The sequence below is a fragment of the Ictalurus furcatus genome, chromosome 22, assembly GCF_023375685.1.
Source record: "Ictalurus furcatus strain D&B chromosome 22, Billie_1.0, whole genome shotgun sequence".
NCBI lineage: Eukaryota > Metazoa > Chordata > Actinopteri > Siluriformes > Ictaluridae > Ictalurus > Ictalurus furcatus.
This window is the reverse complement of record NC_071276.1, coordinates 15,314,194-15,337,456: the sequence shown is the minus strand read 5'-3', so window position 1 is coordinate 15,337,456 and position 23,263 is coordinate 15,314,194. Positions and strand designations below refer to the sequence as shown.

At 38.4% G+C, this 23,263-nt stretch overlaps 5 protein-coding genes across 7 annotated transcripts in view; 2 read left to right on the top strand and 3 right to left on the bottom strand.

The window, feature by feature from the left end:
* The window catches only part of pnpla7b (patatin-like phospholipase domain containing 7b), a 28,380-nt gene extending 19,180 nt beyond the window's left edge, over positions 1 to 9,200 (bottom strand). Inside the window, exons 1-15 of the mRNA XM_053610125.1 lie at positions 9,117 to 9,200; positions 6,866 to 6,909; positions 6,177 to 6,251; positions 6,009 to 6,090; positions 5,672 to 5,751; positions 4,802 to 4,890; positions 4,554 to 4,694; positions 4,207 to 4,366; positions 3,587 to 3,667; positions 3,373 to 3,501; positions 2,033 to 2,113; positions 1,556 to 1,703; positions 1,167 to 1,256; positions 346 to 419; positions 89 to 244 (exon numbers count right to left, since the gene is read on the bottom strand). Coding sequence (XP_053466100.1) covers positions 89 to 244; positions 346 to 419; positions 1,167 to 1,256; positions 1,556 to 1,703; positions 2,033 to 2,113; positions 3,373 to 3,501; positions 3,587 to 3,667; positions 4,207 to 4,366; positions 4,554 to 4,694; positions 4,802 to 4,890; positions 5,672 to 5,751; positions 6,009 to 6,090; positions 6,177 to 6,251; positions 6,866 to 6,907 — 1,428 coding nt within the window. The 5' untranslated portion in view covers positions 6,908 to 6,909; positions 9,117 to 9,200. The remainder of the gene's footprint in view (positions 1 to 88; positions 245 to 345; positions 420 to 1,166; positions 1,257 to 1,555; positions 1,704 to 2,032; positions 2,114 to 3,372; positions 3,502 to 3,586; positions 3,668 to 4,206; positions 4,367 to 4,553; positions 4,695 to 4,801; positions 4,891 to 5,671; positions 5,752 to 6,008; positions 6,091 to 6,176; positions 6,252 to 6,865; positions 6,910 to 9,116) is intronic.
* Positions 9,201 to 9,447: 247 nt separating this feature from the next.
* mrpl41 (mitochondrial ribosomal protein L41) lies at positions 9,448 to 10,972 on the top strand. The gene is made up of 2 exons (XM_053610734.1): positions 9,448 to 9,498; positions 10,402 to 10,972. The coding sequence occupies exon 2, from the start codon at positions 10,432 to 10,434 to the stop codon at positions 10,837 to 10,839; it is 408 nt and encodes a 135-aa protein (XP_053466709.1). The 5' UTR covers positions 9,448 to 9,498; positions 10,402 to 10,431; the 3' UTR covers positions 10,840 to 10,972.
* Positions 10,973 to 11,565: 593 nt separating this feature from the next.
* Positions 11,566 to 16,433, bottom strand: dph7 (diphthamide biosynthesis 7). The gene is made up of 9 exons (XM_053610731.1): positions 16,198 to 16,433; positions 16,000 to 16,115; positions 15,402 to 15,489; positions 15,196 to 15,290; positions 14,942 to 15,099; positions 13,898 to 13,970; positions 13,723 to 13,788; positions 13,446 to 13,618; positions 11,566 to 12,247 (listed from the first exon to the last, which is right to left on the bottom strand). Exons 1-9 carry the CDS (start codon positions 16,333 to 16,335, stop codon positions 11,829 to 11,831), a joined length of 1,326 nt encoding a protein of 441 aa, XP_053466706.1. The 5' UTR covers positions 16,336 to 16,433; the 3' UTR covers positions 11,566 to 11,828.
* On the top strand, positions 16,098 to 20,253 carry paxx (PAXX non-homologous end joining factor). Of its 2 annotated transcripts, none has more exons than XM_053610733.1 (8): positions 16,098 to 16,221; positions 16,831 to 17,052; positions 17,169 to 17,229; positions 17,915 to 17,964; positions 18,059 to 18,243; positions 18,579 to 18,629; positions 18,729 to 18,819; positions 20,004 to 20,253. In XM_053610733.1, exons 2-8 carry the CDS (start codon positions 16,940 to 16,942, stop codon positions 20,050 to 20,052), a joined length of 600 nt encoding a protein of 199 aa, XP_053466708.1. In that variant the 5' UTR covers positions 16,098 to 16,221; positions 16,831 to 16,939; the 3' UTR covers positions 20,053 to 20,253. The 2 variants fall into 2 exon arrangements, with proteins under 2 accessions (XP_053466708.1, XP_053466707.1); XM_053610732.1 differs by lacking the exon at positions 16,098 to 16,221 and adding an exon at positions 16,454 to 16,688.
* A 25-nt stretch (positions 20,254 to 20,278) lies between these two features.
* Positions 20,279 to 23,263, bottom strand: part of abca2 (ATP-binding cassette, sub-family A (ABC1), member 2) — a 77,519-nt gene continuing 74,534 nt past the window's right edge. For both annotated transcript variants that reach the window (XM_053610726.1, XM_053610727.1), the window contains one exon: positions 20,279 to 22,237. In XM_053610726.1, coding sequence (XP_053466701.1) covers positions 22,202 to 22,237 — 36 coding nt within the window. In that variant the 3' untranslated portion in view covers positions 20,279 to 22,201. The remainder of the gene's footprint in view (positions 22,238 to 23,263) is intronic.

Below are 23,263 nucleotides of genomic sequence, written 5' to 3'. Positions count from 1 at the left end.
GAATCAATATTATTATAAAGCCTGAGGCGTGACTCCATACTCACAGGATTGTATTCGTTTAATTATTCCATGCAGAACAAAGCTTTGCCTGGAGCTGAATGATCTTGAGCAGGTCCTTCTTGGCAGCCTGAAAGATGGCATTGACTTTGTTGTGGTGGACGTTGCCGGAGTGCCCCCCAGTGTCAGAGTAGTGGTACACGGCAGATGGAGCAGGCTGCATGGTCACGGTCTTCTTCAGAATTGACTTGAGAGTTCAGAAGAAGAAGAAAAAGAAAATCATTCAAGAAAAAACACATTTATAAATTGTGTAAAAGTTGTCAGGTTGTAAATTATACATGAAAGTACCTTATGCATGACAGGAAGTTCAGTTTTCTGAAGATTCCCTTCCTCAAAGGCAGTGTTGAGATCACTGCCTCCTGCTGTAGGAAGGAAACATGACGTTTTAAAGAATTCTAAATTCACACTGGGAAAGACGTTATCAGTTATCAGGTTTTTATTAGTCTGAGCTGATTAGGCTTATGTCCAGTTCACTACAGCATGTAGCTATCCAACAACTTGAACATTTTAATTGGAACACCTGTACAACTGCTCATTTATGACCAGTCTGGCCATTCTCCTCTGAACTTTATTATCAACAAGGCGTTTCCACCCACAGAACTGTCGCTCACTCGAATTTTTTTGTTTTTCGCACCATTCTGTGTAAACTCTAGAGTTGTGTATGAACATCCCAGGAGATCAGCGGTTTCTGAAATACTCGCACCAGTCCACCTGGCACCAACAATGCCATGATTAAAGTCCCAGAGACCACACTTTTTCTTCATTCTGATGTTTGATGAGAACATGAACTGAAGCTCTTGACCTGTATCTGCATGATTTTATGCATTGTGCTGCTGACACATGATTGGCTGAGTGGATACCTGCATATATGAGCAGGTGTACAGGTGTCCCTGTCATTTCACCCAGGATAGCATTTCTCTGTCTGCTGAAATAAATTCATGTCGACAAACCATTTCGATCGCCTTGTTACATGTCAAATTCAGTACCTATGTCCAAATCCAAGGTAAATTTGGAACTTTTTAACCTCAACTCCAAGTCAATGAATCGAGTACTCCATCAGAGCTGTATAGGTGTGCTTAGATGATGAGAACGGCCTGTAATCAAACTACCTGAAAGTGAGCTTTCTAACGGCGTGGACATGGAACGGGATTTCCTGAAGACCGCTGAGGGACTCTGCATCGGTCTGGGCTTCAGCTCACCTGAAATGACCAGAATCAAAATTACACATCATTTACGCAGCATTAACGGTGCCAGTGGGGCTTATCACGGCCTTTATCCTGGTCAGCGGTAGATCCCGAGCCAATCCCAGGAACACTAGGCGTGAGGTGGGAATACACCCTGGACTGAACACTAGCCCATCACAGGGCACCACTGAAGTAACAACATCTTTATCAACAAAATCTTTAATCTGCTAAAGAAAAGTGTAATGTTTGGTGGCATGATGAACATATCATGACTTTTTCATACCATTCCACAAAACTAAGAGGAGCAGACAGACCTGCTTCGGTTTTCTTCTCTGTGCTTCCGTGAGCAAGTTTCTCAGCTATAGCTTCCTCTCCGGTGTATGAGAGTCTGCGATGGCTTCGGCCTGGGCTTCCGTCACCCAGTATCTTGGCCACGTTCTCCAGAGGAATGGCCTGACTCTCCTGAGACACACAGCACACACATCTGGATGTTAGATATTAAACATCAAGGTGCTGATCTTTGAACAACAAGCATACCAGGTGAAAATCAGAGAAGTGTCGGGTCAAAAACGACTAACGGTGCTAATTACGTTTATTTATCAATTACAATAATTGATCAATGATTTTCAAGAGCAGTTTCCCTAACAAAATGATCTGTTTGCACGAACGCTTCAGTGTTATCTAAAAGTCATTCCTTTCGAATATGTGAACTTGATCTTGATATTGTTATTTCGATATGTAACGCTTTTCAGTCAGCATGTTTTCACGTGCATGTCGGGTGGAATATTGACCGGGTTAAACAGCTCGGTGGTCAGCCCCAGATAGTTGTGCAGGGCGAGGAAGGTCACTCTCTGCAGACGGACCATCATGATCTGTACAAGACACACACAGTAAAAATCAACATCCAACATACAAAAGCTGTTTTGTAAATGGTTTTTAAAATAATTTAATTAATGGATTTCCAAATGGAAATTTCCCTGTTTACTCATCTGAGCATTATCCTTTCAAACTGTACTTAGAATGATGACATTTTTACCCAAATGTCTTCGTTTCGTAACAGTGCTTGGAAAAGTTTAGACACACTCATTCTTTATTTTTATTTATTTTCCTCACATTTTAGAATAATAATAAAGTCATCAAAACTCTGGAGTAACACAAATGGAAGTATGGGAATTATGTTGTGATAAAAAATCCAAAATAAATAAAAAATGATTGAGTATTTTAGCATTTTCAAAGTAGACCCCCTTTTTGCCTAGAAATTTCCAGAAATGTATTCTTGGCATTTTCTCATCCGGTTTCTTGAGGAATTTCCCTGAGATGCTTTTTAAACAGTATTAAAGGAGTTCACACCGACGCTGGACTCTTATCGGCTGCTTTTCAGAATATTTCTCTCAGAGTCATCCATTTAAAAATAAGATTTTATTGTAAATAAAATGTTAGTTTTCTAATGAAAGAAATGAAAATGTTGGCACGATTATATTTTTGTCTAACACTGATTTCAAACATTTAATCACACACCTTCAGATCAAAAGGTTTTTAAGATCATGACAAACATTTCAGTCGAGTGTCCCCAAAGTTTTGACCGGTCGTGTGTGTTATTGCTCGTTAGATAATGTGGCTACTTGTTTTCCAAATTTAAGTCAATTAACCTTTTACACAAGCTACAGTTTCACGATGGGAGTTCCCCAGGGCTCAGTTGCTGGTCCATCCTTGATCTTATTGTATACTATATCACTAGGCTTAGTGATTGGTTGACATGCCTTTAAAATATATTCAGACCTTCAGAACATCTTCAGTAATCCAGAGCCTATCCTGGGAAACGACACACTCTGGATGGGATGCCAGTCCATCTCAGGGCATCATGCACACACACACACACACACACCTAGAAGTAATTTAGGGTAGCCAATGCACCTACTGGCATGTTTTTGGGAGTGGGAGAATCCAGAGGAAACCCTCATAGACAGGGGAGAACATGACACTGTGAAACCTCACATGGTAACCCCAGCTCAGCATCGAACCAAGGAGCCTGGAGCTGTATCATGGCAACACTACCCACTATACCACCACACCACCATCTTTCACTGAACGACTGAACTGCATTCGATTTGCTGTGCGGAATAATCAGTACCTGAACGACTCGGACCAGAGTTTCAGGATATTTCTCAAACACGGACTGAAAGGCTGCAGCGGGGAGACGGAGCACGGTGGATGGAGCTGCAGCGCGGGCTGATACTGTCTTATAGGGGGCTGGATATCCCTATTCAGGACAAACACATGACGTCAAACATCACAGTAGTAGTTCAATAAGTCAGATAATATGAGGCAGCTCTGATGAATCTTACAGTGATGACATCCAGGATACTAAGCAGACTGTGAACACTGTCTCCAGGCAAAACATGCTTTACCACCAGCTCTGTGCCGTCCTGAGAGGAAAGAACAAAATATTTACTTGTTCTTAGCAACAGACTTCTTAGGACAATATGCTACTGATTATATGTCACTATATGCTTATCTAAGGAGATTTGTAAGCACTTCTAGACCTTGTCTCAAGTTACAAGAGAGTTATACTAATCATAGAGATCCAGTGCTCAATAGCTCATTTATGACCCATTATAAGCGTACAGGTTTTTTTGTGTAAGACTTATTTTATATTTGTCTAGCTTAACTGCCACTTTTTATTGTGTCTACGGCAGTAACACTGATTAACTTGCAATCAAACAACAACCTCCAGGTGTATAAATGTTTAGATTGCTAGTACATACATGTTTTGTCTTTTATCAGTTGTTTGACCTTGCTGCTTTTTCATGGGAAACAGTTTTAGTTCTTTGAACTAGTAGTTTTTCATATTTCGATGCAAACCCTTTGAGAGATACACACATACATAGAATACTGTGCACTATACTGTTGCCAAACTTTCTACCCCTACATGCACTGAAGTTATTTCTGATGGCCCGGTACCTACATTCTGATTAACGCAGAGATCCAGTCGGCCGTTCTGCACCACAAAGATGCTGTCGTCTGTGTCTCCAGGCCGGAAAAGTCCCTCTCCCTGCTGCAGCTCCACGAACACCATGTGACGGCACAGCTCCAGGAACAGGGGCTTCTCAAAGTGACCCAGAACCCTGAGCACAGCACAGGAGAACACATGACAAGCTTCACTATGGTCAGGAAAGGCAGTCAAGGTTACGTTTCCGCGCTAGTCACTTGAAATTTGCTCAAAAAACTGACCTGTGAATAAAAAAAAAAAAACATTACATTTAGAAAAACTACTGAACCGTTACTTCTTTGAAAGTCTCTAATGGAACCCACCTGACGTTCTTCAACATGTACAGGACTTCAGAAGGCAGGTGAGAATTTTGAACGTCATACTCGGTCAAATCTGCCTCCAGAACTGACGGAGGCGGCTCTTTGGGCTCAAGAGTGGGCGGCTCCCGCCGAATACGCAATATTCTTATTGGATGAAACAAAGAAAGCAAGCGTGACACAGGACATTTGTCTCAAATATCTAATGGTAATGGTTATTAATAACTGGACTACAGCTGGAAGGGTTTATGTACTTGCGTGCAATTGAAAGAACTTTGGGTCTCTTTCTGGTTCGTTTTTGAGACACTGGACCTGAATTGGCTGGAGAGGATAACGTCTGCACCTAAAGCAAAGACACAATGTCAAACTATGAGCGTTTAACACACACACACACACACACATACAGTGTTCATCCTTAACTAGGGCTGGGGAGATATGATGAAATTATATGTATGGTGGTATGGGGGAAAAAAACATCAACTATCACTGCAGGTGGGAAAAAACCAAGATATTTTCAAAAGGAAAATATATTTCAGTTTTCACTATTCAGGACTATAGTTTAAAAAAAAATCTCTCAAAATCTCTCCATGTGAAGGGTTTTCCTAGGACAGTCAATATTGTAATATAAAGTAACATCATGATTTGGATTCGTTCTTTGTTTACAGAAATAGCTTTAGAAATAGTATCTCCACCCTGCGTCAGGCTGTATCACACCACCTAGCTGTTATTTTCCTATACCAGCACTCTTATTTCCACTAGTCTATTCTAGCATTTATATGAATCAGCCGTTATATCTTTCATCTTATTAAATCACAGTTCTGATGCACTTTCCTGAGTATCGGAATATTGTCAGTGGTTGGCACTTTCATTAATCATTGTTATTCACTGTAATAAGTTACTGATGGGACATTAAAATCTGTTAATGAACCGATCTGGTTTCATTTTACCTCCTTTTTGCTTTATTTGTGTAAATGTTGAATCAAAAATCTGTGATCTTATAGTAAAATTAAAAATATGGTCAAATTTAATGAAGACGTTTTCATGACGTATTATATGTGATATAATATTTTTCCCATAATCGCCCATAAGCCTTTCTTTGTCGCAATATCCACAAGAAGGTGTACCTTTCTCATGATTTTTCGTCCGTAAAACAACACTTTATCCCTTTTCCTGAAGCGATACCTGGGGGCTTCAGTTTGCTGCTCTGTAAAACAGTGAGTCAAGTATCCACAGCAGACAAAACATTTATTTGTACAAGCAGGCCGTTGTAAATGTCTCATAATAGGGAAGCTCATCAAGGGAAGGTGATCAGACTAGTGTTATAATCTTGAAGGGCCTTCATAAATACTGAAAAATTATCGAGATACGACATATGACATATCTCTCGTCACCTTAATATATATAGACTCATTACTGAGTAATGAACATTTCATTGGCATTAAACATACATGGCAAACATACTTGCTTTGTAGCTTCTGTACAGCAAAAATATGATAACACTGAGTGAGAAAGCAGCTGCCAGTCCAATCAGCACACCAGTCCACTGAAAGATCAAAAACATACAACAGGACATCACACGCTGTAAATTTTAAACAAGTGACACTGATTTAAACGAATGTGAAGTCTTACCATACTGGTGTGCATCTGGTCCTCCAAAAAGTCCAGCAGCCGAGCCTTAATCTGTTCCGTGGTGGGCAGAACCACCTAATGAACAGAACCCTGTGTTATCAAAGCCATTAAGGAAAAACACACACTCACACTCTCCTAAAAGTATACACCAGCATGGTATTGTGTACTGAGGAAAGAAGATTAAGAAGTCTAGGGCTTGTTATTAAGCAAGGAATAAAAATAGGAGGCATGCTGGGATAGGAAAATAATTAGTGATGGGGTGGTGTGATGCAGCCTGATGTGAAGCGGAATTACTCTTACCACCCAAAAGTTGTTTATTTTCCTATAAAGGTACATCCTGGAGTATTTTATTCCTCTTAAACCACAGCAGTTCTCCAATGATGATCATTTTTAATTTATTAGACTACCACATCATACTTTTTATTCTATTATGTAGTGTAGTGTAGAGGAAGTCAATATAACTGCATGAATAGATAACTTCATAACGTCAGGTTAGAAAAAGAATGATAAGATCTCTCCGTAGGAACGCTGTAGACACAAACACTGATAAAACACGGGCTGTACGTTTGGTAACATAACCACAAATTCTTCCTTTAGAGAGATACAGAGAATACAGACTAGGTTCAAAACAAAATAACAGAGTATTTGTTTACTTTACAAAGTTCTGCAGAGAAATTAAAAAGACTTACTGGATAAATACTGCAACTGTCTTCTTCTTGTTTCCCGTCCATTACTGTCACGGAAAAGAAGACTGAATTCATTTCATGAAAATGTACTGCACTTTTTTTAAAAAAATTTTTTATGAAATAAACATATAAATATGAATGTATATTAGCTATTCGTAAATATTAAAGTATATTAATATTTAATTCATAATAATCCGTGAAATATTTAAATAAAAGATTACTCATTGATATTCAAATAAAAGATATACATCCAAACTGAACCAAAAAAGTAACACACCAAATAACAGATAAAAACAGAGACATCCAAAACAAATCAAAAAACACTTCAAATAGCACAACAAAATTAGTCAGCTCTCGTACTGTATAATGACAGCGGACACTTCTGTGGATTTTTGCCAGCAATCAGTTATCTGTGCCGATTAATCAGCAAAAGTGGTTAATCGGTCAAATTCTATTAAAAAGTGTCATGTGGTCTCACCTAGGGGCAATTTAGAGTCTTCAATCCACCGACTGGCATGCTTTTGGGAAGTGGAGAACATGCGAAACTCCACATAGACACTAACTTGAGCTCAGGATCGAACCAGGGACCCTAAAGCTGTGAGGTGCTAATGCTACAAAATGCGGCCAGGTTTAAAAGAGGTGAGTACCGACATCCCCACAACTTTCTGAGACCTACCAAGTTGCCAGGTAGGGCCGTGCCGTATCATATCATTCATGAGATGATAATGATAATGAGTCTTTATTGATCACATATACATAACAGCACAGTGAAATTGTTTTCTTTGCATACCCCAGCATGTCAGGAAGCTGGGGTCAGAGCGCAGGGTCAGCCATGATACAGCGCCCCTGGAGCAGAGAGGGTTAAGGGCCTTGCTCAAAGGCCCAACAGTGGCAGCTGTTTTTTTTTTTGTTTGTTTGTTTTTTTTAAGTAAATATATACCGGTACGATTCCTTCACATGATAAAAATTTGTCATCCCGCGATATTGCCGATATAGTTGATGACGTGTTTACACGCCGCAACGTGGACATCTCCTACGTAGAACGAGAACAAGCATGGCAGAAGGCGGAGTTCCTACCCAAGACAAGGAAGAAGAATTAATGCTCAAAAAAGGAGCTTCCTCCGTGATATAGAAGTGATTCGGATACAACATTTCCATTTGTTTTGCCTGAGGTTAGATTATGAATCCTGTGAGTATTGGTGTTTTTGATGCATTTTCACTGGAATTTTTAATTTGTGAATAAAATTAATATTCTATTTTTTTTAGCCTATTAAATTGATCTAGTTTAGTATTTGATGATGGTCAGGATTAAGTTGAAACTTTCTTGGATGAATGTTTGCGTTGACTCTCAAGACTGTATACTGATGTGACTTGTGGATAAAAAGATAGTGTTACTATAATGTTACTGTTTTCATACCGTCATCGCAATAAAAAAAAAAATAGAAATACCATGAAATATCATGATACGGTTTTAAAGTCTAGATCACCCGTCCCTTTTGCCATGTCATGTAAAACTCAAGATATGAAATGATGCCATGTTTTAGGATAATTTGCGTCATGTAAATGAGCACGTTTAATTCTGTGACTGTTAAATTGGAAAAATGCATCAAATCTGAACCAACATCGATCGAGTCTTTTAGGCCGACATCTGATTGGTACACTGATGTTCTCATGAAAGGTTTGGTGAAGGAACGCAATGTAAAAAGGATACATGTTGTGCAAAACTTCAACTAAAAACAAGGTAGACTCTAAACAGTACAAAGACATCCTACACATTTTTATACCGCTTCCTATAATAGAAGATCTACAAAGAGCTCAAACACAAAATAAATCAGTGGAAGAGGATTGATTCACTCCTCCATGCGCTGGCCTGTCAGAGATCAGTGTAAGTGGACCCTCACCACTGAAGTGTGTGTTTCAGGGGTCAAAGTAAAGTCAAAGTCAATATAAAGTCAATCTCGACTTTATGAGAACAAACTACAGTCCAGCTGAGATGTCTAGAGTACACCTGGTGAACTTGTGATCTGTTTATTAATATGACAGAGAGTACAAATTCAACTTCATCTCGTCCATGGGATCACTGTGTACACGTAAACATGCCCGCACGCGCAACCAAGACACTCTATAAATACAAACAACAAACAATAACAACAACAAAAGCTGTAATATTGTAGAAATCACTAGCATTTGAGTTACAGATCCTTTTCATAGAACAGTTCTAAAATTAGTGGAAGATTTTAGAAAGATTACTTACTGAATTTTGCTTCAGTTTCTTCCCCCCACCCTCCCTTTGTCAACACTATACACTTGCCTGCTTGAATCAATGCACGCCGTAAGATTTTTTTTGGTCCCCTAACCGTTTCTCGTCAAGTCCCGCCTCCTGTTCTGCGATTGGTTATTACTTTATACGCACAGGTTTTAAATGGCTAACAGTGTGTGAGAATAACGTAATAACCAATCGTGGCGCAGGAGGTGGGATCTGTTGGAATATGGGTGGAAAAAAGAGCTTTAAGTGTCCGATGATTCGATTGGGCTGTAAGAAAATGTTTTGACCAATCAGGAACGAGTTCTTTGAAACGCCCATTCCGGAACCGCACAAGCTGCAGAGCGTCTGTTAGGATATACGCGTTTTGAAGGTGAGTGTGGGCGAAATAAAAGTAAAAGAAAATGAGACATTTTATACTGTGGTTTTATGCTTTATTGTGCTTTTTATTTATGTAACATTTACATATTAGCTTATGGCGTTTGGAAGGTTTGATATTGTCAGTGTTGTATAGTATAGTCGTATTGACCGGTTAAAATGCTAACGCAAACTCACAACATGGTCATTTGCTAAATGTTAGCAGGTCTCGCGAGCTAGGTTTTTTCTGATACTATTATTATTAATTATAAGTTATTTTAAGGAAAGACTGTACATGTGAGTAATTTAAAAAAAAATCAGGAAATATATATTATATTTTATACACATAAAATTGATAAATTATTGGAACTTTTTTAACAAAAAAAATGCATTCAATTATTTGCATCAATGTATGCAAATGAGGCCTTTTCTAATTAATTATACCTTAATTTTCATTTTTAATTTAAAAAAATAATCTAGTGAAGACAGTCTCAAGAAATAGACTTTTACAGAAGAGTTTTTTTAAAAAAAATAATTTCTTTATTGTTTAATGAATAACAGACATCTGGCTATTATTTTTAAATACCTTGAAATGTGTATGTGTGTATGTATGAATATATATATATATATATATATATATATATATATATATATATATATAATATATATAATATATATATGTGTGTGTGTGTGTGTGTGTATACACGAGGTCATTCTCCAAGTGGGTGGAGTTTAACTAGTTTATAATTTAATCTAATTTCTAAATTTGATTTAAAATTTATTTAACTTTGCTTAAGCATATTCTTGGGAACTTTAGCTATAACTTTTATAACTTTGTAGCAGGTTTTGTTTTTTCATGATTTGCAACAGAGTTAGTGTTAATGCATTAGTGAGTAGATTGTTTTGTCCTGAATCCTAGGTGATCTGGTTAGGGAGGTGAATAAAGCAAATGGGGCTGCTTTCGGCCCTGACTCGAGGACTGGTCCGTGGAGCAGACCGCACAGCCGAGTTCACCAGCAAACGCGGCCCAAGGACCTTCTACAAAAGCCGAGGAGCCAGGCCGGCCGGAGTGCTCACCTCCAGTAGGAAGTTCGTCCCTGTCCGGGAAATGATCCCCGAGTTCATCGTACCCAATCTGGAAGGCTTCAGGCTGAAGGCGTACGTGTCGTACAGGAGCCCGCGGGGTTCGGAGCAGCCCGTCACTGCCGAGAGCCTCTTCAACCAGGCCGTGGCTCCGCACATCCACAGAGACATTGAAGCCGGCACGTTTGATGCACAAAATCTGGAAAAATACGGCTTAGAAAAGACACAGGAGGGGAAGCTGTTCAAATTGTATCCCAAAAACTTTGTACGTTAAATATGTTGCAGTGATGAATGGACTGTGAAGGGGAAAAAAACGCTTTAGGATTTCTGCATGTAGACACCGGTATTGTATTGTTGAAAATTTTGATTTTCATAATATAAATTAAAATTGACCCAGAGTCTCCTAACAGCATTGGTGAAACAATTCTTTATATTTTTCTCTAATTTGGAGATCACTTGATAGAATGGGAGAACAATGCAATAAAACCTAACAGCGAGATAAAACAACTATCATGATAAGTCAGAATGAAACCCACAGCTATACAATGCATGTTAAACACAATGTGATTGTGCATTGATAGGTGAGACAAATCGAGTATATAGTAGTACTGCTTAAACCTTACTCCAGAATCTTTCATTTTAGAGTCAAGAAAACTGGTTTGTTGTCAAAAGGGGAATAATAGTTTTGCCTCCCGCTGATGAATGTTACTATGGAAACCAGTAGTAGGAACGCCTACTGGCAACTTCATAGTACACCGACTTGGAGTGATAAATTCTCTGTATGTGTGAACGTAGCTTAAAGGAGTATTTCTAGAGCAGATGAAACTTTGGGTGGAATCTAGCACTGATTTGTAAATCATTTAGTCCAGAAAGACTGGCCTCATTAAAGATCATCAAATGTACCACGTTTAATGGCAATAAGAACTAAAACCAGGTCAAACGAAAAGTGGAAGCCAAGTGCACACAGCATACTGTCACTGTAAATAACAGCGAAACAAAAACAAGTATACAAGTGTAATTTATTGATATTGATATCTGTATTCATTATAAATGTGTGTTCTGTGCATAGCTAAAATATATAAAAGTATGTAAATATTCCACGTGAAGGAAATGACTGGAAGATCTACAACCCCATTTGAATAGGACAACATAAAAAGTTCTGTTTCTGGATATTTATTATCTATAGTATCTGTTTAGTTCCCAGAATACCCTGTCTATTCTCAAAAGAACCCATAGTTCTGTGTGCATTCAAAAAAAGACCACTCAAGAAGAGGGAGTAGGCCCGGTCTTTCCTGATTGTGCCTCAGTCTCTGGACTCCAGTCCCATCTCCACACGTGCAGCATGTGGTCGTAGAAGGAGCAGGACGCCAGCAGGCAGGATAACGAGGCGGAGTCGTCTCCGACGTTGGGGACGGGAACCGGAGCCGAGACAGCGGCGGTGTGATCAGGGATGTAGCGTCCACACTCGTCCTCCAGTGAGGTGTCGAAGCTGGCAGTCGGGGATTCGTACTGGATCCTGAGGTGGCCTCTGGGCTCTGCGAGGGTGATGGTAGCTGGTGTTTCTGTAGGAGGAGTGGAGGGTGGAGGGCCGCTCAGGGGATGCCGAGACCAGTCAGCTCCGTACGCTAACGAGTTGTGAAGGATGTAAGAAGCCAGGATTGGACATGGGCCTTCATTTCCATCTGTTAAAGCAAACATGGAGAGCTTAAAAAAAAAAAAAACAGCTGATAGGAAAAAATAACTCCGTAGAATCTCTTTTTTTTTTTAAACTAGCATTTAATCCCATTTCCACCATGATAAAAGCAGTAAGAAATAAAATATGAGCATTATGTTGTAGGAAAATAGGTGTGAGGTGTCCAGACATAAAGTGGACTTACTGGAGTTTTCCAATAACAGCATGCCAAAGTGTTTTGTTTCTCATATACAACAGCAAGTTGCCAACCATTACAAAAATTATTAGTGCAAGATGCATTGTTTTGTTTTTTTGTTTGTTTTTTATCCATTTACAGCTGTAACGTCCATGTGACGAGTCGTTCCCTCACCAGCCACTTTTTCTCTCAAGAAGTTAACAACGTAAAATTACAGCTTGTCCTGTTACCAAGAAAACACAACGTGAAGTCTTTCTAGACTTCCTTTATCCCGCGAGCTTCATATCAGCCCGCCAACTTTTTTGATCGCGGTCCTAAAGCGCACCTCTAGCGTAAAGTCCCCATGAAGTGCCTTTGACAGCGCAGTAACATTAGATGTGTTGACCTAATTTCCACTGAAACAGGAAGTCAGGGCGGGACATCTCGAGTGGCTTCTCCACCTTTCTAAATAGCCAACAGCGTTTAGCTTACCTCACCGCCCAGGCTAAGCCGTACTTTAGACAATTAGTATCATGGACAAATGCCCGTCACAAAGCCGTGAGCTGGCACAAATATCTCCTTCATAGTGAATGAACTCAAGCCATTTCCTTCTTAACCAACTTAAAGTTATAAAACACGCACGTTCGGACAGCCACACACGTTTACAACCCACGCTTGCAACTTTGGCAAGGTGATATTTATAACGTTGTTGGCGGAACACGTAAGATTCTATAGAGCATTTGATTGAACAGAAAATCTGATGAGACGCTGAAGTTCAGAATGATGTCATCAAAAAACGTTGATCCGTATTGGTGGTAGAGACTGTAAATTTCAACGCATACATCATATATCACATATCATATGAAATGTGAATTTTGTCATTGTTTTTGGAGCACACACTCGCTTATAGATAAGGATATTAATACGAGCCTTTTTTGCACCGCCACTAGACTAGTTTGTGCAATAGCTTAATACGGTCTATTTTAATAACGTTAGAGACTGTGGAGCGAATGGGACGTCCTTTTCGGCTTACCGGCAGCTTGCTGGCAGTGCAGAATGTGAAAGTCGTTGTGCATGCACGCAGCTAACAGCAAGTGTTCATGAACAGGGTGCCACTTCAGTCTCCACACTCCTCCACCCACTGCCGTCTCACTGAGAGGCTGTCGCATGTTCCTGCCATCCCATAATAGCACGTTTTCATCGTAACTAAAGTGAACACAAAAAGGAAACAGGAATCAAGTAAAACGATTCAGCAGCGTGGCCCATCTTCATCCTTCATGTATGTGGCAGTGAAACTGGAGCTGCTTTACCTGCCTGTAGCCAAGATGTGTTCTCGATGAGGGTTGCTGTGTATGCTACACACGCCCATCGAATGCCTGTGAAGGAAGACGCAAACAATAGGATTTTGACATAAAATAAATGACGGTAGACGCGATGACGACATAAGGACAGTTCGATCTTTGGATCTGCAGTAAAATCAGTCACCTTTTACAGGTGAACGTGGGGGAAGACGGACCCATCCTGAGATCCCAGCCCTTAAGTTTGCAGTCATCACCACCTGGGACGTCACATTACAAATAAATAGAAAGAAAATGTTTCGTAAAAAGAACTCACATGATACATTTTCTATCAGATTAAATCAGACGCAATTATATTTTTATGCACACTTGCAATGATTAGATCTGTTTGAGGGTATTCATTTGATTTGAGAAAATGCTCACTGCGGCAGTTTTACTTACTTTTTTGTAAGAAACAGCGTAAAAATCTGCTGGTGAAGACGGTGTGTCCATTTAGCGTTAGGGGTATGTTCAATTTGCATATTCATATGCTGCAATTCCAATTCGCCTACTTATACAATGCACTAAAATACGTACTCTTTTGGTGAAGAAAAAGTACATCACTTTGAGTGTGTAGCAAAAAAAAATGTATGAAAGTACTGGGCCATACTAACACGTCCTGTAATGGAAGAGAACGCTGTTGCCTAGTTACGCACCCCGTCACCTCATTGCATTTCCACTTTTCTTCACTCATTATGACTTAGAATTTATCCCATATCATTTAATTCATCATTCCCTTGATTTATTTTTCCACCTCTCTAAACTGCGTCCTTGAATTCGGTGAAGCAAACCGTTACAAAGCTCCTCCTCCTCTTCCCTCATGCTAGGAATTGTGGGCAATATTAGCTAAAAAAAAAGTGTCCATGGCGCCAAACTTCGAAAACCTACTGGAAATAGTAGACCATCTGGGCACCTCTGGGATACTTGTTTAAACATACTACGATTCGGGACACGCTAACTCTAATCTCGGATACTATTTAGGACGGATAATCGGTGAACTGAGACGGTTTCTGACTATCTTGAGGAGAGTGTAGGAGCATCTGTGTCTGCTGTTGTATAATGATGTCAAGTTGAACAATTTATTACTCGATATAAAAAAGGTAGTGTCTTCTAAACAAGTTTATATACATGGTTTATATAAAGGGAAAGATGGCAGCATGACAACAACAAAGAAGGCCCACTCATGTCTAACCGGAATAAATCAGCTGCGTGTCCCAGTAACTGAAAGCCGAAATCCAAGCCTCGAAGTCATGAGCTTTCCACTGAGACACAGCACTCAGGTTCTCCTCGGCCAGAGATAGCACCGTAAGAGAGCCGGTCGAGTCGCTGGTCACCACCCGGGGGTCGGTTCTGTAATCAAACACAGCAGCAACAACACATATTAAACCGGGTATCACGTGTGTGTATATAGAACAGGTTTAGCTTTAAAAGCGTAGAACCTCTTACCTGTCACCTCTCCCCGTTGACCAGTCCAGTGACAGTGCTAATCTGTTCGGACCCAGCTCCGTGCTTAAGACACGCTCCAAAGCACACCTGCTATCCTACTCAACAGTGATGTCAGACACAAAGGACACTTAATGTGTGGGTTTAAACAGCAATCAGGGTAATATTTCTTACATCAGGTCTCTCCAACAGTAGGTTTTAAGTCTCACTGGTGTGTCGCAGAGTCTGTGCAGTTGGATTTCTCCACATGCTGTGGCCATTCCCAGCAGGGGGCGCTCGTACATCTCTGTATGACACCTGAGGAAGAGGCTTGATTAATAACAGACATGTTTACATGCATTGGCACCCTGTCCAGGGTGTACCTCGCCTTGTGCCCCATGCTCCCTGGGATAGGCTCCAGGTTTCCCCGTGAGCCTGAAAAGGATAAAGCGGAATAGAAGATGGATGTTTACATGCACATCAATATTCAGATATTAATCAGAATTTGGCAATATTCTCATTAGTACTGAGTAGGGATGTGCCGGTGACTGACTCTATATTCATACTTTGATCAAGATATTGATCAAAGCGTCTTTTGTTTTTAAAATTTTTATTTATTTTTTTAATCTAAAAAGGTGATTGTTATAGCTGACACCTACACAAACACTTCACAGTTGGGTTTGTGACTGTAAGTCATTCCCTTCAAATGTTATTGTACACCAATGTCGTGTGTAACTTTAGAGACAGTCCCTTAATTTCTGCGAACATCGACGGTCCAGCGTCAAGCCAACTTTACACCAGTCTTTCCCAGTCCACCCACACTCATACCATTTCAGATCCAGTATAGCTGGTGTGTCGATGCGCTGGATCTCAGTCAGTGGAGGGGTGAAAGATTGCTGCTGGTCAAACTGGAAGAGGTAGAGTCGACCAATTCTGCTGGGATTCTGCAAACACAAACAGAGCATTAAACAGGTTTGAGTTGAAGCTGGACGAGTTTTTAACTCCTAACTTCTTAGCCTGATTCACCTTCTCATCGTCTTTCTGAAGCTGGTAAGTGCCACAAGCTAAAATGTGGGAGTACTGAGGCAGAGGACACCACTCCACAGTGTCCGCGCTCAGCTCCGTGTCAAACACCTGCAGGTTGCGGGTTCTAGAGGAACCCATTTCAACAAGTTCTGCATGCTACAGAACGACATGCGTTTGGTGAATGGCTCCACACTGTACGCATGCGCAGAAACAGTGGCGCAGGGCGTTGGACGGCGAACGCGGGTCACGTGATTAATGTTTACGTCAACGTAGCGATGTAGGATAGTTAAGCTAGGATTGTTGTTGTTGTTGTTGTTTGTTGTTGTTTGTTTGTTTTTTTAATGAACACAGGAGAATGATATCAGCGCGCAAATTTTCATTTCAGTTTGAAATGTTGATTTGAGTTTAAACTAATTTGCGATGTAATGTAACGACTCGCATTTCATTACCAGTGTTTGTTTACAACCGCAATGAAATAGCTTTTACTTCCGGTAACGATTGCGCTGGCATTCATAAAATTCCTCCTCTGTGAAAATATTATAATATCATTAAGGAGGACTAAAAGATTTTTGGATTTATTTTGGATCTGTTTTTTGTTTGTTTGTTTGTTTGTTTGTGTTTCTTCCACAACAGAAAATAGTTACCGGCAAAAGGTACTTCCGGGTCACTTGGCTGTAGCTTGTAGGCTTAACAATACGGTTTATTTATTGCGAAGTATCCGTTGTGGTTCTGTCGCTTTGGCATGGATCAGATTGTTTCTCAGTCCAAAAGTGTCCTTTGCACTTTGACAGATAAGAAAGATCTGTCCAAATATGTCTGTTTTACACAAAAGAAGCCTGCAGGGATAATCATTGGGTGAGTTGATAAAGCAGTACAGAGGATTATTTGTCTTCTTACTATACCATTATAGGTGTGATTTTTAATTATTAAGGTTTCACCAGTTGTGTTGTGATGTGATTTCTTCCTTATAGACTGAGTAATGGTGAAGCTGTTTGGGAAGCAGATCTGTCAGAGGAAACCCTTTCACAACTTGTAAGCTCTTCAAAATAAGGGCTTCTCAACATTTTTCACTGAACTTTATGCCTTGATCTCGTGCTGTATTGATTTAATCAGAGTAATACAAATATTCAAATACTGTAAGTACCACCATACAGTCAGTGACACAGTTGCATACCCTATGGTATTTAAATGGAAAATAGGGAGGCATACAGTAGTTAATATTTTTTCTTACTAGTTATTATGAAGGAACAGCCATGAAACATGACACTTTAAATGTCTTGTTGGAATAAATTCAATTCTTTATTTTATTCTTAAGGGTGTGCAAAAATTTGCACTCAGCTGTGTTTATTTATTGGAATTGTTGCATCCCCCCCCCACCCCCCCACCCACAAAACCTAGAATATAAATTGGGTATTTGAAACATTTTGGATCTTATTTGAAACAGTTTTTTCCTAGTTTTATTAAGATGGATTCAATGAAACATGATTTCTAATTGTTTTTAAGTTAATGAGATTTTGTTCTAAACCCATTTCATTTAGGTGACTCCGTTACATAGACCTATAACTATAATAACTAAATATTAATCATAAAAAGCATGTATTGATCGTTATCACAGATGCCTGGTTATGCGTCTATAGGGGTTCCTAGACCAGCATGGCTCATGATACTGAGAGTACTGATAAAATTTTTGCCTTAATAGATTTTTTTTTTTTTCCAGAAGAAGAAATTATCATTGAAATCAACAGAAGACTATGCCCTGAAGTTAAAGTAAGGTTGCTTATTTCATTAAAATTTAATACATTCATGAGCCTTTTTTTTTTTGCTCTTGGTTTGACCTGCTTCTCTTGTGTGCTGGATTTAGGAATGCGTGCAGGAGCGGCAGTGCGTTTGTCTCCCTGCAGGAGGATAACGCTGTGCTTCACCTTGGCTCTGAAACTACAGACTTCGATGTGTCTTTCTCCAGGCTCGCAGATCATGAGGGAAGGACAGAGCTCAAAGATCTGCTCTTTAAGATGGCAGACAGTCTCATGCAACAGGACAATACAGGTATATAAAATCGCTCGGTAGTACTTTCTCTTTAAAGTGCGCTTTAGAGACTACTGAAAACAGGGCTTGTTCTTTGTATGTCCCTTAACATGTCCGAGATCAATTGCCATACACCTTTATTTACTAATCGTTGTAATTCCAAATGAACTGATTCTGTCCTTTGAAAATAGCTAAGAACTTGATTAGTATAGACGTAGTGAATAGTTTGAAATAACTAAAGTCTAGTTAATCTAGACTTTCTGTAGTGTCTAAGGCAGAACCTACAGATAAAGTGTTGTCAGTCAGTCAGTCAAAGCACCATCTGAATGTAAAGGCCGGGTTTTGTACCCTGATAGGAGCCACATCTTCATCAAGCCCTCTTAAGACCTCACAGAAGAGGAGCATAGGTATGTAGAAACATCCTGCCGTACCCGTTTTTATATGCAACATTCCAGATGGTGAAAAAGTTGGCTACATGCTGAATAATGGCAGCTTTGTTTATGTAGGATTTGAACCCAGGAGACAGCCCGCTGGCCCAACGATAGCAGTAAAGAAACGCTTTCCAGGGGATTCACTCATCAACCCAGGAACCAAACGGTGACTGACTTTAACAAATTTGTATGAACACGTATTTAGAGTGTCTGAATGTTTAAAAGCACATTTTAGAAATGTAACAAAGTTCTAGGTACAGGTTCTAAGCCGATAAATAGTCTGTGGATAGTTGCATGGATTAATTTGGTAGACTTTTTACATATTCCCTGCAGAAAGTGTTTCCACTTTATGGACAAACCATGCATAATGTTAAAAATCTGAGAAACAAGATTTGTTCGGGTTGGACTCCCAATGCTTTCGTCCAAGCTTTGTGGTTATTGGATAATTTGTTGAAATGGGGGAAAATGGTGACAAATCACACATTTGTTACATCATGAACACTCAGCGCCTTCTAGGGAATCCAGTAAGAAGAATCTTGATTTGATGCTGAACAGATCGAAAGTTTTGATGATGATGATGATAATAATAATAATAATAATAATAATAATAATAATAATAATAATAAATAAAAAGGAATATTAGTTAAAAGTGCTCGAATAATTAATATATTAATTATGATAATAAAAAGGAATATTATACTTAAAAGTGCTATAATAATTATATTAATGATAATAACAATGATGATAAAGCACTTTTCATTATATTATTATTATTATTATTATTAAGTGCTATACTACTACTAATAAAAATAATAATACATGATAGACTATTAATAATAATAATAATGTGCTGTACTATATTATTAAAAAGCATTATAGTAATAAAATATAATATTCATAATAAGCATAATAATCATATTATAGTGCTTTTCATTATATTAGAATTATTATTGTCTTATTAAGTGCTATACAATTATATAATAATAATAATAAAGCACTATATTAATAAATTATAATAATCTTCATAGGCAGAATAATCATATTATAGAAGTTTATAATAATTGTTATTATTGTCTTATTATTATAAAGTGCTATACATATAATAATAATAATATTAAAAAGCACTATAGTAATAAATTATGACAATGATGATGAAACGTTGATGATGATAGAAACATGATGATGATGCAACATAGTGATGATGATGCAACATGGTGATGATGATGATGACACATGGTGATGATGATGATGATGATGATGCAACATAGTGATGATGATGCAACATGGTGATGATGATGATGACACATGGTGATGATGATGATGATGAAATAATTGTTTTGGTTCGTGCAGGAAGCGCTCTGCTACAGGGGTGGCTTTTGACGATGGATGTGACACATGACTCTCCTGACACTGACATGACTGCTCACATTCCTGTTGTAACCCTCCAACACTATCAGTGCAATTACTACAACTCTGACTGTTTTTATTAACTCAAATAATTATGAAGTATGATTTTTAAAACTTGCATGATTTTAAACCTTTTAACCCTACTCTGAAATAAATATATAAATAAATAAATGCTACTTTTTAATAAGACAAACACAGTTCAACACTTTTTTATTATTGTATTTTTTTATTTCCTGTTCATATTAAAAACACCTGAACAGCTCATCACAAGAATATGGAAACGTAATCATCAGAAACGAGCTTAAAAGGCGAGCCAGTCTGTTACAAGTCAGTCTGGATTGGAAATCAAACAAGGTTTATTAGCATGGAAGAAAATCCATCGACGAATTCTATCCATGAATATGCACTTAATTCAGTGATGCTTGAACGTATTTGCTCCCGAGTTAAAAACTAAATCTAAAACCCAAAAGCACTTCACTAAACGTCCCTCTTTGTTTGCTGGTGTCTTAATAGTAATATGTGAAGTCGGATTAATCAGCGCATTTGAACATGTACCTCTTATTTACAACAACAGTAGCAAAGATGCAATTAACTCACATTTAGTACATACATCGAAAAATATGCTTCATTTTCCCTTTGGTCATATTACATGAAAAATAAAACACAAAGATGCTCAGGGGTCATCCTTATGTACATAAACCTAGCGATTCCTTTTCTTTCTTTCCTTCATTATTTATTTATGCTTAAAATAGAGGACATTTATTTAAAAATGAGGTTTTCTTCACAGACCAGCGTTATGTTAAAGCGAGAGCACTGAACAGAGTTAAACACTCATCACACTATAGCAGAGCTCGAACATTTCTGTACAGCTTCCAGTGAGTACAATCCTGCATACATCAGGACATCAGTTTTCAAAAAATAACACATTTTTGTTGGTTTTTTTTCCTCCAAGTCCTTAGCACACAATACAGTGCAAAATGAATTACGGGGAAAAAAAATAAATACATCATGTTATCAAGTAAATTTGCACAAATGCAACAACAACAGAAAAAATCTCCTGAAATCGATCCATTTTCAATAAGAGTGAATCAGAAATTCACCTTTGGCTTCACAGTGAATGCAAAACGGTTAACGAGGACATTTTCTGTCTCTATAACGTACGCGTCAGCTGAAAGTGTGAGCGACGCGACTTTACGTCTCTGCGATGACTGTCGTAGGCTGTAATTTACACAACGGACATTCAAAGGAAAATGTACAAAGTGCTCCGTTCATCAGATAAAACAGGAAATTCAGGACGCTTCACTGAGGCACCGATCTGTGCAAAACATTTTCATGCCATTTACATTCACGAAACATTTGACGCCTTATTCGTACCGTCCCCCTGGTCAGGGATGGTTCGGATCGGTTTGACAACCGACCTCAAACCGGTTTTTCAATAAATGTCTCCCGTAAAAGGTGCATTTGTACGCCGGGAATTGTAAATATACGTTCAGGTGCCTTAAAAACATTTCAATCGATCGATAAAATATAGGACTTACCACAGGCTTGACTATATAGCATGCTCTCAAGGCAGGTTCAACATATTAATAAAGGTTAGATCGGATTTTACAAAAAAAAAAAAAGAATTATATCAGCGTTTCAGCTGAAAAACAAATCAGTCATAAAAACCACATGATACAAAGGAACCCCAAACAGTCATCGTTTATCAGGGATGATATGTTATCTCATGACATCAACAGCTGTAAAGCGCTAGTTCAGAACAGCATGAACCTTTTTTTTTTGTTGTAAGTCCTTTTAATTCTGTGTTTAAAAAATTCTGACCGTGTTTAATAAACTTTTATTTACTTATTTATTTTTAATCCCATCCTAAAAGAGGGATATTTACCATAACCATTTCTCCAAAACACAAAAGCACTCTATAGCAGCACCACGTCTGAGGCTCTGATCAGGAAGCCTGTAGTCTTCAGGAAGCCTGTACGCTCGCTCCACTACCGCAGAGCACACGGATTAAACAGCACGTCTCTTCTTAAGGCCAGACAGATGGACCCATGGAGAAAGTGGATTAGGAACATCTTCCCTTGGTCAGATGAAAGTCTTTACTTTGTGGTTTTTTTCACGTTTCTGTGACGGAGGTCGCTGTTTCAGCAAAGAGTATCTGTGTTAAAGGACAAGTGCACCTAAAGGATTAAGAAGAAAGAAAAACCAAAGTCTTTGAGTACTTCATTATCATAATCGAGTGTACTGTAAGTAAGGAATAAAACACAAACACAATGGACCGTGCTGTTATGGGAAAATAATCAATGACTGGATGGTGCCGTAACATAACAGTACTTCCCAAAGTGTTTTATTCTTCTTATACTACAGTAATTTGTCAACCTTACAATGTGTTAATTATTAAAAAATGACATCATTCTTATCCAATTATAGTACCATTTAAAGTTCCCACAAAAGAAGTACTTGCATCATGACACCTGTAAACGTTAGTTTTCTCAGCAGCCACTCTTTTTTTCTCTCTCAATTGTTTGATATCCATGAGAGCAGAGTATTTTTGTGAATTTTTTGAACAAAAGATCAAAAGGTTAAACAATAAAGACAATTTTTCACAGCCTTCTTTGCTCGTATTTAACAAGGGTGCCAATATTAGTGGAGGGCACTGTATATAATATTGTGCCGAACTCAACTGGGATTTTTAAAAACTAGTTCGTTTTTGTTTTTTGGGAAGATAATCTTTTTTTTTTTTTTTTTTACCTTGTTGCATCATGCAACAGCCCGAAACTGTGTAAATTTTATGTTCAGAAATGATATTTTCTAAAATATTTGTCTTCAACGTTACATTTTTAGACCTGAATGTTAAAAAATGTTGGATATTAGAAGATATGATTTACTTTAATATATATATATATATATATATATATATATATATATATAAATATTATTATTTCAGATATACTGAAATTTAAGCCTTTTTACTCACGGACAATCCATTTACTTTTTAATACAAGTAATATTTAGACAATCAAAATATTCATATATTCATAGCTCATGCAATTTTCATTTAAAAAAATGGGAGAAAATATCAAAGAATCTGGATGTGTGTATAAATAATTTGTCCATAAAAGGATTAAAAAGAAAGAAAAGGAAAAAAACACAGCTTGTCATGTGATTGAGAAATAGTAAAGTGCAAACTCTCCCGCACTGACACT

What these genes read in the sequence shown, in the direction of transcription:
- mrpl41 (XM_053610734.1), top strand. Translation starts at nt 10,432, where the DNA reads ATGGGGCTGCTTTCGGCCCTGACTCGAGGACTGGTCCGTGGAGCAGAC.
- dph7 (XM_053610731.1), bottom strand. Translation starts at nt 16,335, where the DNA reads ATGGGTTCCTCTAGAACCCGCAACCTGCAGGTGTTTGACACGGAGCTG. An exon ending in TCAACGGGGAGAGGTGACAG is followed by an intron (nt 15,100 to 15,195) that starts GTAAGAGGTTCT and finishes GTTTGATTACAG; the next exon opens with AACCGACCCCCGGGTGGTGA. An exon ending in CCCACGTTCACCTGTAAAAG is followed by an intron (nt 13,789 to 13,897) that starts GTGACTGATTTT and finishes CTTCCTTCACAG; the next exon opens with GCATTCGATGGGCGTGTGTA.
- paxx (XM_053610733.1), top strand. Translation starts at nt 16,940, where the DNA reads ATGGATCAGATTGTTTCTCAGTCCAAAAGTGTCCTTTGCACTTTGACA. An exon ending in CTCACAGAAGAGGAGCATAG is followed by an intron (nt 18,630 to 18,728) that starts GTATGTAGAAAC and finishes TTGTTTATGTAG; the next exon opens with GATTTGAACCCAGGAGACAG. An exon ending in ATCAACCCAGGAACCAAACG is followed by an intron (nt 18,820 to 20,003) that starts GTGACTGACTTT and finishes TGGTTCGTGCAG; the next exon opens with GAAGCGCTCTGCTACAGGGG.